At 36.3% G+C, this 12,837-nt stretch overlaps 3 protein-coding genes across 10 annotated transcripts in view; 1 reads left to right on the top strand and 2 right to left on the bottom strand.

The window, feature by feature from the left end:
- The window catches only part of LOC126871557 (5'-3' exoribonuclease 2 homolog), a 32,006-nt gene extending 22,589 nt beyond the window's left edge, over window positions 1-9,417 (bottom strand). Inside the window, exons 1-16 of the mRNA XM_050630484.1 lie at window positions 9,272-9,417; window positions 7,631-7,824; window positions 7,412-7,539; window positions 7,229-7,340; window positions 6,981-7,154; window positions 6,745-6,907; window positions 6,204-6,664; window positions 5,901-6,107; window positions 5,694-5,828; window positions 5,471-5,628; window positions 5,229-5,397; window positions 5,074-5,163; window positions 4,835-4,991; window positions 4,519-4,747; window positions 4,224-4,430; window positions 4,052-4,131 (exon numbers count right to left, since the gene is read on the bottom strand). Coding sequence (XP_050486441.1) covers window positions 4,052-4,131; window positions 4,224-4,430; window positions 4,519-4,747; window positions 4,835-4,991; window positions 5,074-5,163; window positions 5,229-5,397; window positions 5,471-5,628; window positions 5,694-5,828; window positions 5,901-6,107; window positions 6,204-6,664; window positions 6,745-6,907; window positions 6,981-7,154; window positions 7,229-7,340; window positions 7,412-7,539; window positions 7,631-7,705 — 2,545 coding nt within the window. The 5' untranslated portion in view covers window positions 7,706-7,824; window positions 9,272-9,417. The remainder of the gene's footprint in view (window positions 1-4,051; window positions 4,132-4,223; window positions 4,431-4,518; window positions 4,748-4,834; window positions 4,992-5,073; window positions 5,164-5,228; window positions 5,398-5,470; window positions 5,629-5,693; window positions 5,829-5,900; window positions 6,108-6,203; window positions 6,665-6,744; window positions 6,908-6,980; window positions 7,155-7,228; window positions 7,341-7,411; window positions 7,540-7,630; window positions 7,825-9,271) is intronic.
- Window positions 7,886-10,459, top strand: LOC126871560 (luciferin 4-monooxygenase). Of its 7 annotated transcripts, none has more exons than XM_050630492.1 (7): window positions 7,915-8,002; window positions 8,136-8,193; window positions 8,459-8,609; window positions 8,692-9,485; window positions 9,572-9,744; window positions 9,805-10,212; window positions 10,272-10,459. In XM_050630492.1, the coding sequence occupies exons 3-7, from the start codon at window positions 8,472-8,474 to the stop codon at window positions 10,403-10,405; spliced, it is 1,647 nt and encodes a 548-aa protein (XP_050486449.1). In that variant the 5' UTR covers window positions 7,915-8,002; window positions 8,136-8,193; window positions 8,459-8,471; the 3' UTR covers window positions 10,406-10,459. The 7 variants fall into 7 exon arrangements, with proteins under 7 accessions (XP_050486444.1, XP_050486449.1, XP_050486446.1 ...); XM_050630489.1 differs by having other exon boundaries at window positions 8,136-8,197; XM_050630487.1 differs by lacking the exon at window positions 8,136-8,193 and having other exon boundaries at window positions 7,886-8,002.
- On the bottom strand, window positions 10,423-12,747 carry LOC126871572 (3'(2'),5'-bisphosphate nucleotidase 1). 2 transcript variants are annotated; one of them, XM_050630520.1, is made up of 5 exons: window positions 12,600-12,747; window positions 11,483-11,969; window positions 11,174-11,393; window positions 11,013-11,097; window positions 10,423-10,937 (listed from the first exon to the last, which is right to left on the bottom strand). In XM_050630520.1, the coding sequence occupies exons 2-5, from the start codon at window positions 11,838-11,840 to the stop codon at window positions 10,677-10,679; spliced, it is 924 nt and encodes a 307-aa protein (XP_050486477.1). In that variant the 5' UTR covers window positions 11,841-11,969; window positions 12,600-12,747; the 3' UTR covers window positions 10,423-10,676. The 2 variants fall into 2 exon arrangements, with proteins under 2 accessions (XP_050486477.1, XP_050486476.1); XM_050630519.1 differs by lacking the exon at window positions 12,600-12,747 and adding an exon at window positions 12,052-12,434.
- Window positions 12,748-12,837: the final 90 nt, after the last annotated feature.

The raw sequence follows: 12,837 nt of genomic DNA, 5'->3' as shown, positions 1-12,837 counted from the left end.
TAATCGCCTCTCATCGTTTACTTTTATTATCTTTTTTCAATTACGGTCAATTGTCGGAGATCGAACGAGCGTGTTTTTAAGAGTAGATTATCGAGAATTTTCTAAAGTTCGATTATTCTAAGGGTCTTTCGGAAATACGTAGTTGAAACTTCGTTAAGGTCGAATTATTTAAAATTCACGAGTATCCTGATTTCGTTTCTATCGTTCTCGCTGTCTTATACCGTTCTGTACATTTACGGTAAACCATTTCCCATAAGATGGGAATAATGATAAATATTCGGAATAATTTCAAGATAAGCGAGAAGGACGTTCGAGGGAATATTCCCGTGGCAGAAGATAAAGAGAAAGGCGAATGAAAGAAGGAGGCTGGCCCGTTCCGCGCATCGCAGCGTCTAAGCGTCTTTTTTCGAACCGTCCGTTTTACGCATCTGAAAACGACTAATGGATGGATAATGACGCGTAATGGATGCAGCGGACATTACAGGTAATATCTCGTGAAAGCGGCAGCCAGTTTCCGCGAGGGACAGAGAAAAGGCGGAGAGAAAGAGAGAAGCTTGTAAATAGACGCGGCACACCTCGCTGCCGATGGATGGGACGCGGCCCAGAGAGGTAATTTCCACCAGCGAATCGAGACCGAAGATGCGCCGTGAACGTGCATGCTTTCAGAAAATACGCACTCTGATAGTTTCGTATGGTCGTCGCGTTGAGACGACTCAACGACGAACATATTTTAGTCGCTTTCGATAGATTTCGATCGTCTCGTGGTTAAAACTTGCTCGCTTTCGTGTAAGTGATCTTACGTGGAAATCGAGTAATAGGTAATTTATTAGAAAAAGAAAAAAAGAAAGGAAGAAGAAAATGGTCCGGCAGAGTGACTTAATTTTGACTAAATTTTCGATCTTCGATAGACATCTCGAACTTTCAGAAAACGTCAAAAACGTACGCAACAACTGCGTCGTCGTCGTCGTCGTCGTCGTCGTCGTCGTCGTCGTGATAAGAAATCGTCGTTTCGTCTGTCCCTCGTAAACCTTCCACGAATAAGAGCCTGCCACGATTCGCTTCCGTCGATTCGCCAGGAACGTTCGAAAGGAATTCTATGCATCGCCGTTAGGATAGCTGGTGGTAGCGAGCGCCACGATTCCGGACGGTTCTTCTTGGTCTTGCGCCCGATGTCTGCGCGATTCGAGGCTCTGCTACCGCTGGCTGCACGAGTGTTTGCAGTCCACTCGAAACCAGTCCCGAACGAGCTGACGCGCGCGCGCGCGACAGAGACACGGAGACGCGGAGAGACGAGGATGGAATAGAGACAGACGGACAAAGCCGTAGAGAGGAGTAGTAGACGCTATGGCATCGAGGCAGGAGGCCAAGAACGAAGCTTAATTTGTCTAACGAGGGGCCTCTGCACCTGTCATCTGGACGAAGATATGGACGAACGAACGTAGACCAACCCTCTCCTCCTGCTTCCCCTTCGCCTCCTACTCCTCCTTTCAACTTCATCCCCTAGGAAGCGTTTGCTTGCTTGCTTGTTTCTTGCTTGCTTGCTTGCTTGCTTGCTTGCTGCTACTTGGTTGGCTGGCTGACTCGCTTTACTTTAGCCGGCTTGCTCGACTTGCTTGCTCCGTAACATGTGCTTGACCCATGGTACTAGGAAGATTCATGAAATACAGTTGTAAATGAGCCGCGGCTTTTTCTACACCTTCCTGTAATAGCCTGCCTCCCTGTAATGGTTGGTCCGGTGATTCGCCTGATCGTAACAGAATACGATATTTCGTTTCGAGAGATCGTTGTTTCAAATTTTCGATCTTGTCGAGTCTCCGCGACACATTATCCAAACAACGTTGATTTCTCCAGCGTGAAACTGTCCTGCTTGATCTTTGATCGTCTTGGAACAAATGTCAATTTCAGGTAGACGATGGCAAAATGTATTCGATGCAGAAATTAAACGCATTAACGAGAACGTTGGAATGCTCGCATACGTGGACGGTGAATGCGACTTCCTGGACGAAGGGTCCGTTCGACCAGGTCACGCGTGTGCCTGGCGTTTACACCCCTCGGTAAATCAATCACACACCGTGTAACAACGTTTTGTTTTTACGGTCACGCGCCGACTACTTCTTGTCGCGTGTGCACCCATCGGATTACGCCTCCTGCTCCTGTCATCGTCCAACGATCGTAATTCATCTTCCCAGAATCGGTATTTCCAGCTGCGTTCTCATAATTCGCGAATAATTCTTCTCGCGCCTTGTTTTAATTACAAAAATTTGCAATTTCTTAATTAAATAAACCTTTCATCTTTAAGATTAATAAACTCTCGCTATACCGTGAGAGACACATGCGTAATCGTAGGTGAGGAAGAAGAATGGAAGGAAAATTTATCGACTTTCGTTGATTTCATTGATCGAAAGGAGGACCGATAATATACCAATAATTTGCGTGTCTCCTTTTTATTATTTTCCATAATACCATTCGAAGGAAAATTCCAAATCCCCCACAAAACACGTAAAGATCATCGACACACAGATGCACGCCCATTAGAGTTCGCGTAGTCGACGAGCCGAGTTCCTGGAGCTGGTGTACCGCTACAGGCCACGGGAGGAACTCGGACGTCGACAACGAGGAACGATAACGAATCACTGGTACAAAGTGATAGTCGTTTGTTCGGCTTTGTAATCTCAGCCAGACAGATCGACAGATGCTTGGGGAGAGAACGGACGATTCGTGAAAAGCCGGGGGCAGGTTTGCAACGACGATCTGACGATGGTTGCAACGACGGTGATAGCAGGCGATGATGGTGGAACATCCACTAATTGGATAATTACAGAGTGCACCGCGTTTGTTTTATAATTGGGGGAAACCGTGGAACCGTTGGTTCCACCTCGACGTGCCAAACAACGAAACGGCCGAAGTCACGCTCTACGTGACGAACTACCCTCGAAGCTAATCCGGGACCGAAGCCCCTCGGCTTCGCAAACCCCTTACACGCTCTTGCTCCCGCCTCTGACCCCCGATTTCCCATCCTCACGCCCCTCTTCGCCCACCTTTCTCTCTCTTTCCATTCTACATGCAGCCAAGGAGCAGCAACTAACTCGAAGCAAACGGAGAATCAATTCTCCTGCCCGTCTCGCTAGTTTGTCAGCTGGATTTTAGATGGAAAAATCTTGCGTGGCTACGAAGTCAAAGGTCGTTAACGACTGTCGGTGGTCGACCCTTAATTGGGACGGCCCTAATCGGTTCCCAATTTTCGGGGACAGTTCTCGGTGACTTTAACGAGTTTGATGTAGCCAGCATAGAGATGGCGGTGAATCGAGGATGACGAGGACAGAACACGATTTCCCTCACCATCTATATAGAACGAAAAAAGCAAAGTACGATGAAGCAAGGATATAGGAGCAGACATTGGTTCTGTGGATTTAGCTTTTCATTTATTCGAAGAAAAAATGTCGATGAACGTTAACTTTCGTTCAGCTGGCGATTATTCGATTATAATCAGTTCCAAGGTCCAAATTATTAGATGGAGATTATTATGCGAGTCAGCTTTCTATAATTCATCCTTATGAATCAAATCCTTACTCGAGGTACTAGCTAATTTATGGCTTTGTTCGATTATAATTAATATAACATTATGAAAGAAAAAACTCGTCAGATCGACGAACAAAAGACTTGTCCTGAGACAATTTTAATCGATCGACGCATAGAACACGAAACACGTACACAAATGACGAGATGGGGTGTCGCCGCGACTTCTGATAGGGCGCAGAAAACAATGAATACCACCCGTACGTGGTTTTTATTCAACGAAGAATTGTGTTGTTGGTGAAAGAGTCGCGTGCGCTCCAATTTGGTTCTAATAAGCACGGTATTGTTTGAAAGATCAAGGGTTGTGACTCACATTGAGCATAGGACTTAACGCGCGGTGACCACTTTGTTTTCTAATATAAATCAGATTCGTGTTCCTTTCTACTTTGTTTCTTAATTCTTAATTGTCCTTTGAATATCAACAGATATCTCAACATCGATCAATTAATTTAATATATCTAAAATTGTAACTTACCGTGATGTGCTGGATATAGCGACTGTGGTATCGATACGGGATTGTATGGTGGTGGCACTCCATTGTGGTTCGTGTAATGTCTACGTACAAAAAGAAATACCTGTGTTTATATGTTCGTGCTAAATTGATTAAATACTACAAATACTATAAAGATAATATTATTGTAACCTACCTAAGTATTCTTCGACCTGCATCGTTCAATGTAGCTACTTGCGTGGAAGGAGTGAAACCAATTTGTGGTTTCCAAGTGTTTCCAGTATTACGATTCATTTGATCAAAGTCTTGAGGTTTCAAAACTCTCGGTGGCTCTCTGACACCCTTCAACTTCCTCGCAGGGAAAATGAAACTACTACTATATTTTGGATCCCTGAATCTGGCACTATAACAGAAAAAAGATGAAAATTGTACTTCCGATTTAAGATGAAATAAGTATTTTTATTTTAAGATTTAGTGTATTTCATACGTACCAATATACTTTGTTATTCCTGACTGGTAGACCGTTTATGGGCGAAGGTAAAGTAGCCCCATCTCCGACGCAATCGTCTGCTAATAAAACCATACCTCGCATATTGTCTATGCATATTTGAGTTTCTGCGTCGAATAGTACGTGATTCGTATAAAGTCCCTTTATAAAATTATAACCACTATTGCCAAGTCCTACGTATAGCCGATTGTCTCCTTGAACGTTTCGTTTCTCTAAAAACATTAATATCGATATTAAATTATGAACTTTAAAGAAATCATATACTTAAATCTTATTATTTACTGAAATAGACGTCGTACTTTCTGCTTCTGTTAAGCAATCGTAATAAGGCTCCAATGCCTTGAACAATCGTTTCTCGTCCACAAAAGGAAGTAGAGCTATTCCTTGCCAAGCAAATTTTTTACCGTTTAAATCGATCTTAAAATCTTCCGGATAGAAGTCGATAATCGGCGATCTCTAATGCAAGTTAATATAAAAAATTTGATAAGTATCGGAAATTATATGTCATATAATTTACATATAACGAATCTCAACCTACTGGATTGATCATTAATTTTGCCCACGGCGCAGGGATATGTTTACTGCTAGCTGCTGGAAATACACCCATCAATTGCTCTAATGGACGGAACTAAAACATCCAAAACAAGGTAAATACATTCTTTGCAATGATCGATTCAATCTCAAAGTACTTACTGGTGTAGTTCCTTTCTCAAATTCGGTAGAAAGACCACCGATATTGATGAAATCGCTAGCGAATGGCGCGTAATGATACGGAAAATACCATTTCCATGAAGCACAACCCTGATAGTAATATCGTAAAACCCAACATAAACCGCGCACATACTGCAACGCTACGTTATTCCTGTATGTGATTAAATAAAATTTATTACAATTCAGAATCTACGTGATATATTTCATCGTATAACTTATCTTACCTGAATGCTAAATTATCAGGAGACACATCGAATTTCGATTCGTAATAACGATCTTTAAAGCCATCCTCCCACAATCTAACTTCATCGTGTACTTGATCGTCGTCCGAGTCATCTTCAGCTGACTCTCTTTTACGTTTCGTTACTTGATTAGTTGAATTCTACGAACAGTCGATATATTTACGAACATACTATGCACGAATAAAAATAGAGATCTAGAACGTACCTCAGGACACATCATACTTTCTAACATCTCCTGAGAACTTCTTTTTGCACTTGTATGATAATTTTGACCACAAACACGCATCTGATAAGCTTCGTAACGTGCGTTTTGTACTGGACTCACATGTTCACCAATACGCTGTAATAAAAATTATATATATTAAACGGTACTATTAAGATAAATCTTTACTAACTGCAAGTTAAAACATACAGTTGGTGCAAATTGTCCCGTAGGAATCCACTTTGGTTTATTATTACCGATTCCCAGCAATAGTTTCTTTTTATCTTTTTCACGTTGCTTGAAGGCTAATTCATTCTGTTGTCTTTTCTTGAAAATTTCGTCTTCGACATCGCCCAGCTCAGACATTATAAGTTGAACTCTGTCCAAATTTACATCTCCACTATCTGTCAAAAATCCCTGTAATTAAGTGTTATTATTGAATGCTTCTTGCTTTGTTTACTGTACATATGAACAGCTGATCAGATATTTTTGTCTTTAACATGTATTACGTACTCCTGTTTTATATACAGCTTTTTTATACAAATTAACGAGTCTATCAATTGCCCCTTCTCTAATCTCCAAAGATGGAAGATGCGGAAGAAAATCGTTTCCTACGAAGAAACACATGAACACCCAATCATCGATAACTCGCTCGAAATCGTATTTAAATGGTAGATTAGGCATTTGCAACTCTCTTTCTAAGTATTCTCTGAGGACATTTAACCGCACAAATATATACTGGCATTCGGATCCAAAAGTATTTGTTTCGTCTCCTTGATTAACCTCTGCACCTGTACACTCCTGCATTTCATGTCCTAATTGACCACATATATCGCATGGTTTCGGCTTATTTGGCTTAAATTCTTCACGAATAATAGTAAAATTAGGTTCGTGCGTTGCAAGTCCTAACATAATTAAATCAGCATCGGCTCCACATAAAACGTGTTGTGTGTTGGGATCATGATCCGGTTGTGCTGTTACATAAAAAAAAATATTTTACATTTAATGTTCCATATAATACAATGATATTTTAAATATTTAATTGTTTACTTACCTCTTTGTTTACGTATAAAATCCATTATTTTATGTTCTCCTTCACCTGGTACATTCGCATCGCTTAAAATTACTTTTATATTTCTCCAACCAGGATCATTGTTTAAACGATCGTGTATGTAGTAATGCAAACACTGTGACAATCTTGCCATAAATGGTGTGCCCTGTAATTTAATTATATCCAAAAATTATTCTTCGTATATGAGATTTGATATATCAAAAAAATGTTATACAAACCGGCGTAATACAATTACTATCAAAATGATCTTCTTTTGGTTTTTCTGGGGGCAAGGACGCCCCTTTGAGAGTTAATTCAGAACGTATTCTCTTTATTTCGTTAACTTTTTCACTTGCTTCTTTCGAAGCTCTAAATCGTCTTGATCTCTGTTGGTTCATTTTTGCTCTGGGTGCCTATAGACATAATCAACGTGAATATAATAATTGTACACACGCAAATTCTTTAACAGTTTCATATAAACGCTTACAACTCCATCAATTGCCATGTAAAGTAATTTTCTTGGTCTCACAATACGAAATAAGCGATCAATGCATTCAAAAATGGCTTCCATCATTTCTTCCTCATTTTTTGGCGCTGGCCTATAAAGATATTATATGATGTTTGTTTAATCATCTTGTAAACTAATAATTACTATACCAAAAATACTTACTTATCTTCTGGATGAGTACAAGGATGTATGATACCATTCATGTCAAGATACAAGTTGTCAAATTCTATTCCGTTTGGATTAGGATCTGCCGAATTCACAGGTACCCGTACACCATTCGTAGTTATCGGCTATAAAGTCACAATAAAAATACAAGTTTTACATCTACTTTTGTGTATTACAAGGGGAATATTCTTCACAAAAATAGACAATCTAACCTACCTTTTGCTCGATACATTCTACTATTATAGAAGGATACTTCCGACTCAACCATCGAAAAAATGCTGGTACACCCATATTTTGGTATCAATCGTCGTGTTTCCGTACACGGCACACGTCTTTCTTTAATCGTTTTCCAAAAATTTGTATATAAATTAAACGAGCACAACTGTTTTCACTGTTCACCCATATTTAACCTATAACATAGATTTACGAAACCCTAAACTCTATCAGTATATACATATATACAATCTTCACTACATTCAATCTCGCAATACGTGCTGCCATCTTCGGCAGTGTATATACGTCATAAAATTGACAACGTTAAATTGTAAATAATAATAAGAAAAAGGCATTAAAAATAAAGGGATTGGGGTTTGTATAGCATTTTAAATAAATTGATCAATGCTATATTTACAAATATAAATTTTTCTAAGAAAAAATGCTGACTGATTAATATGAAAATTAAATATATAATTATTTTACTTTACCACTCCCTATATTTTAGCTTTTAAGATTGCTTTATATACCGGTAGTAAGTGTGGAAAGAACATATACATATAATCGTAGGTAAACGAACATAATAGGGCGTTATTGAATATTTCAATTTTTTGTATTTACCATTAGAAGTATATTCAATGTAAATAAATGTAATCATATTACCTACAAAAAAATATTCAATTTAATCTAATCGAAAATTATAGTTTCTTTGTTTTCATGATTAGGTAGATAAACTTTAATTAGCCTGTGGCATAAATGTTCAAATAAGATGCTTATTTACATACCTTACTAATCTTCATTTTACTAAATAAAAGACAATTATTTTTTCAGCACGTTATAAAACATGCAAAAAGGTTTTCTCAATATGCAAGAAAAAAATATTTTACATGGACCGCCATTGCCCGATTTGGAATTCAAGAATATAACATTAGGACAATTGATATTAAATCAATTAAGTATTCGTGGTTCTTGGGTAGCACAGGTAAATCATCTTTTATTAAGTTAAAAACCATTTAGAAATAATACATTTGCTTCATATTAACTGAAAATACAAATTTTTTCAGATAAATGCTTATACAGGAAAATCACAAACTTTTAAAGATATTTTAGACATTAGTCGGAAATTGGCAATTGCCTTTAATAGAGAAGGGCTAAAAAAAGATGATCGAATAGCTATATGTAGTGAAAACAATCTAGAATTTTGTCCAGTTGTATGTGCTGCATTTTACTTAGGTATTACTGTCTGCCCATTAAATCCACTTTATACAGAAAGAGAATTAAAACATGCATTAAATATATCAAAACCAAAATACATTTTTGTATCAGCAATCGGAGCAAAGAACATATACAAAGTTATTCCTCAGTTATTCTGGTTACCAAAGCTTATAATGTTAACAGAAGCCATTAACAGTAAATTACCAAGTATTAAAACTCTAACATCAAACATAATTATTGACAACAACTTCCATGCCTGTTCTGTAGATGTTAATGATCATGTGACAGTTATTTCATGCTCTAGTGGCACTACAGGATTGCCAAAAGGAGTAATGTTAACAGACAAAAACTTTTTGTCTGTGATAAAAAATCTTGCAGTTGCATCGCCTAATATTGTAAATACCAATACAACAGGTTTAGCTTTATTACCATTCTTCCATGTGTATTCCTTTTCCGTGATGCTGGTAGCACTCGTTTTTGGAAATAAAAACGTAATTCTTCCACGTTTCGAAGAGAAACTATTCTTGCATGCCATAGAAAAGTACAAAATCGAGCACATAACTGTTGTGCCACCACTTATGGTGTTTTTAGCGAAACATCCTATTGTAGATAAATATAATTTATCTAGCATTAAAGAGATTTGGTGAGTTCAATTATTTAGCATATCCCACTAGAAAATGATGTTTTATTTTATCAAAAATCGAGAATTCGTATCTTTCACTTAATTAGGTGTGGTGCTGCGCCTTTATCTGAGGAAATTGCAAAGATGGTCGTAAAGAGATTAAATATGCCAATAATAAAACAAGGATATGGATTAACAGAAACTACTTTGGCAGTGATGAATTCACCTGATAATAATACAAAATATACAAGTGTAGGAACATTAGTTCCAGGAGTATCAGGTAAAAACTAAAAAGTTATGTTTTACAAATTTGTTTCTGATATCTTTTTTTAACATGTAGCTAAAGTAATACCAATTGATGGAGATGAATCAAGTAAACCCCTAGGACCAAACAATGTAGGAGAATTATGTTTCAAAGGAGATATAATAATGAAAGGGTACTGCGATAATGAACAAGCTACCGCGGCAACAATCGATAAAGATGGTTGGTTGCACTCAGGAGATGTAGGATATTACGACGAACAGGGCTATTTCTATATAGTAGATCGTATGAAAGAACTTATTAAATACAAGGGATTTCAAGTTCCACCAGCTGAATTAGAAGCAATATTATTAACCTGCCCTGAAATTAAAGACGCGGCGGTTATTGGACTACCGCATGAAGAAGCAGGCGAACTACCGGCTGCTTTTGTTGTTAAGCAAGAAGGATCTAATATAACAGCAGAAGATATTATTAAATTCGTAAATGGTAAATTGTTTAACTAACATGCTAATTTTTGAATTAGCTGTTTCATATCTAATTAATAGAAAATGTTTCAGAACGTGTATCAAGCCATAAACGACTTCGAGGTGGTGTTAAATTCATTGAAAATATTCCACGAACTGCATCGGGGAAAATCTTACGACGAATCCTGCACGATACACTCAAATCAAAATTGTAAAAAATTGACAAAAAGAATGAGACATTTCCAATTTAAATATATTCTCCCTTTATATTTACATTTGTTCCAAAGAGGCTTAAAAGATGCTATAACTATAGATATTTAGTGAACTTGTATCAGAACATATTTTTAATTTACTTCTTACTAAATTATAAAAAGTTTGAAATGCAAAAAGAAAAAGGTTGAAATTTTCTATTCTAGCCATATTCTCAGAATCTTTTAATATCCTATTTAAATATATATTAAAACATTTTCTATAAAGTTATAGACACTACTGTCCTAATTTTTGCTTTATTTCGTATGGTATGTGATTTAAATACCATTGATGAGTTTGACCAGGGGCAGTAGCTAACACACCTTTGTCATTTGAATATGATGTTTCTGCATTATAGGAATACTGCTCTCCATAAAAGTCAGTTAGTGTACCACCAACTGCATAAAGAATAGCTTCAGGGGCACAAGTATCCCACCTTTTGCAACCTTTACTAGCGAACACATAAGCATGAGCCTTGCCTTCCATTAAAAGTATCACCTGTTGAATGTATATATCATATATATAAAATACTACTAAATAACTAAAAGATAATAACTACACTAATTATATTACCTTATACCCTGCACCACCAACTCGTAGAACTTCATCAGGAGACAAAGCATTTATAGCTGCTTGAACATTGCTATTCGAATGTGAACTGAAAGAATGTAACATGTTTGTAATTTTCTGTTTAAAACAACAGCAATCTTAACCATTTTAAAATCCAATTATACCTTGTAGTTGTAATTATTCTTTTTCCTTCTGGTGGAGGAGTTGGTGCAAACCCACCAAATCCTACACCATTAATACCCCAGAGAGTGCGTCCTAGTATTTCATTTTCTGTATTTTTATAATACGGCTGATGAATTATACCTCCAACTGCTCTATGTCCAACTGCCACTCCTACTAGTACTGTAACATGTTCCACAAGACCTTGTGCATACTCTGACGTTCCTAAAAATATTAGTTCAATTCCATATACATATTTGGCAAATAAACTATGATAACATAAGATGACTGAAACAAACAATATACATATATACCATCCAATGGATCTACCCAAATACACACATCTTTAGGATCAATATCTTCCAGATAGGCTGGTAACTTTAATTTTAGTACTTCTTGATCCACATCTGTTACAATCCAATCAGACGGTACTTCACAGTTTGATGCTCCTTCTTCACCAATAATGGTAATATTTGGAAATTGCTGGCTTAATGAAGCAATAATACACCTTTGAGCACAACGATCAGCTTCAGTTTGTAAATCATCCTTGCCTTTCTCTACTATATTTAGGCCTCCATGAGCCATAACATCTCTTATAATTTTACCTGCTCTTACTGTAGCAGTTATAGAAGAAGCCACTATTCGAGATAATAAACAAGCACTTTGTGCCATTTTACAACTGTTTTTCTTAATATTAATAAAATATTCACACTTCTCTTCTTAAAAGAAACTGAATCTCTTATTGGTAATGCTTCAAATATATACTATACATATGATTGCGTCCAGTATCCAGATCACAAGCTATAAGAAAATTAAATAAAAAGCTTAGAAAGTAATGTTAACTCTCAAGGTTATATTGGCAAAACACACATTAGATTCTTACCAAAGTTACGTACTAATTCTTTAATATAGTAGCAGTAAATTAAATAACAAAATTCTTCATATATATTTTTTTATACAACGGAAGCTTTAACATATGTATAAAGTGAAATATAATCTTTATTTCAGTATCTTTCAGTATCAGAATCTTTATTTCTCCTCCTCCTCCTCCTCCCCCCCCCCTACACTAACATTATAATATTTCGAAAAATTATTTCCACCAAAAATTTTTAATATATGTAGGTCACATTGTATATGATTTGTGAAAACAATCAACTAAAAACTTTTAGAACTATTTAATTTTATTTACTTCAAATCAAAGTATCAGAAATTTAAATATACGTTGCAAGATAGAAATCATTTATTAAACAATTTCCTTTGTTTCATTGATAAACCCATTAATAAATTAGCACTGATTGTAAATATATGTAATATAATTATTCTAAATATATCTACATATTATTATTTTCAAGTTATAAAAAAATATAAACAACGAAAAATAATTTATTCGTGAAAAGAAATAAATATAGAAAGAAAAGTTAAAATACTTACTAAATTCGTAATATCAGCTCGATTAAAACAGCAATGTACAATATTATAACAAAGCAGATAACTACCCGTATAATAACATTGTACAAACATTTAATTATGATATCAATTACAACGGATACCTATAATTTTTCAATATTATTTTTCTTTAAGCATATCATAAAGATGTTATAAAAAATTAGTATCATTTTTTAATATCACAGATCATTTTATACCAAAGCCACTCAAAGTCTCGCATTCT

Source organism: Bombus huntii, chromosome 12 (assembly GCF_024542735.1).
Source record: "Bombus huntii isolate Logan2020A chromosome 12, iyBomHunt1.1, whole genome shotgun sequence".
NCBI lineage: Eukaryota > Metazoa > Arthropoda > Insecta > Hymenoptera > Apidae > Bombus > Bombus huntii.
The sequence above is the reverse complement of the archived record's forward strand: the minus strand, read 5'-3'. Positions and strand labels throughout refer to the sequence as shown.

What these genes read in the sequence shown, in the direction of transcription:
- LOC126871560 (XM_050630487.1), top strand. Translation starts at nt 8,472, where the DNA reads ATGCAAAAAGGTTTTCTCAATATGCAAGAAAAAAATATTTTACATGGA. An exon ending in ATTAGTTCCAGGAGTATCAG is followed by an intron (nt 9,745 to 9,804) that starts GTAAAAACTAAA and finishes TTTAACATGTAG; the next exon opens with CTAAAGTAATACCAATTGAT. An exon ending in TATTATTAAATTCGTAAATG is followed by an intron (nt 10,213 to 10,271) that starts GTAAATTGTTTA and finishes TCTAATTAATAG; the next exon opens with AAAATGTTTCAGAACGTGTA.
- LOC126871572 (XM_050630520.1), bottom strand. Translation starts at nt 11,840, where the DNA reads ATGGCACAAAGTGCTTGTTTATTATCTCGAATAGTGGCTTCTTCTATA. An exon ending in TTGGGTAGATCCATTGGATG is followed by an intron (nt 11,394 to 11,482) that starts GTATATATGTAT and finishes TAATATTTTTAG; the next exon opens with GAACGTCAGAGTATGCACAA. An exon ending in TTGGTGGTGCAGGGTATAAG is followed by an intron (nt 10,938 to 11,012) that starts GTAATATAATTA and finishes TACATTCAACAG; the next exon opens with GTGATACTTTTAATGGAAGG.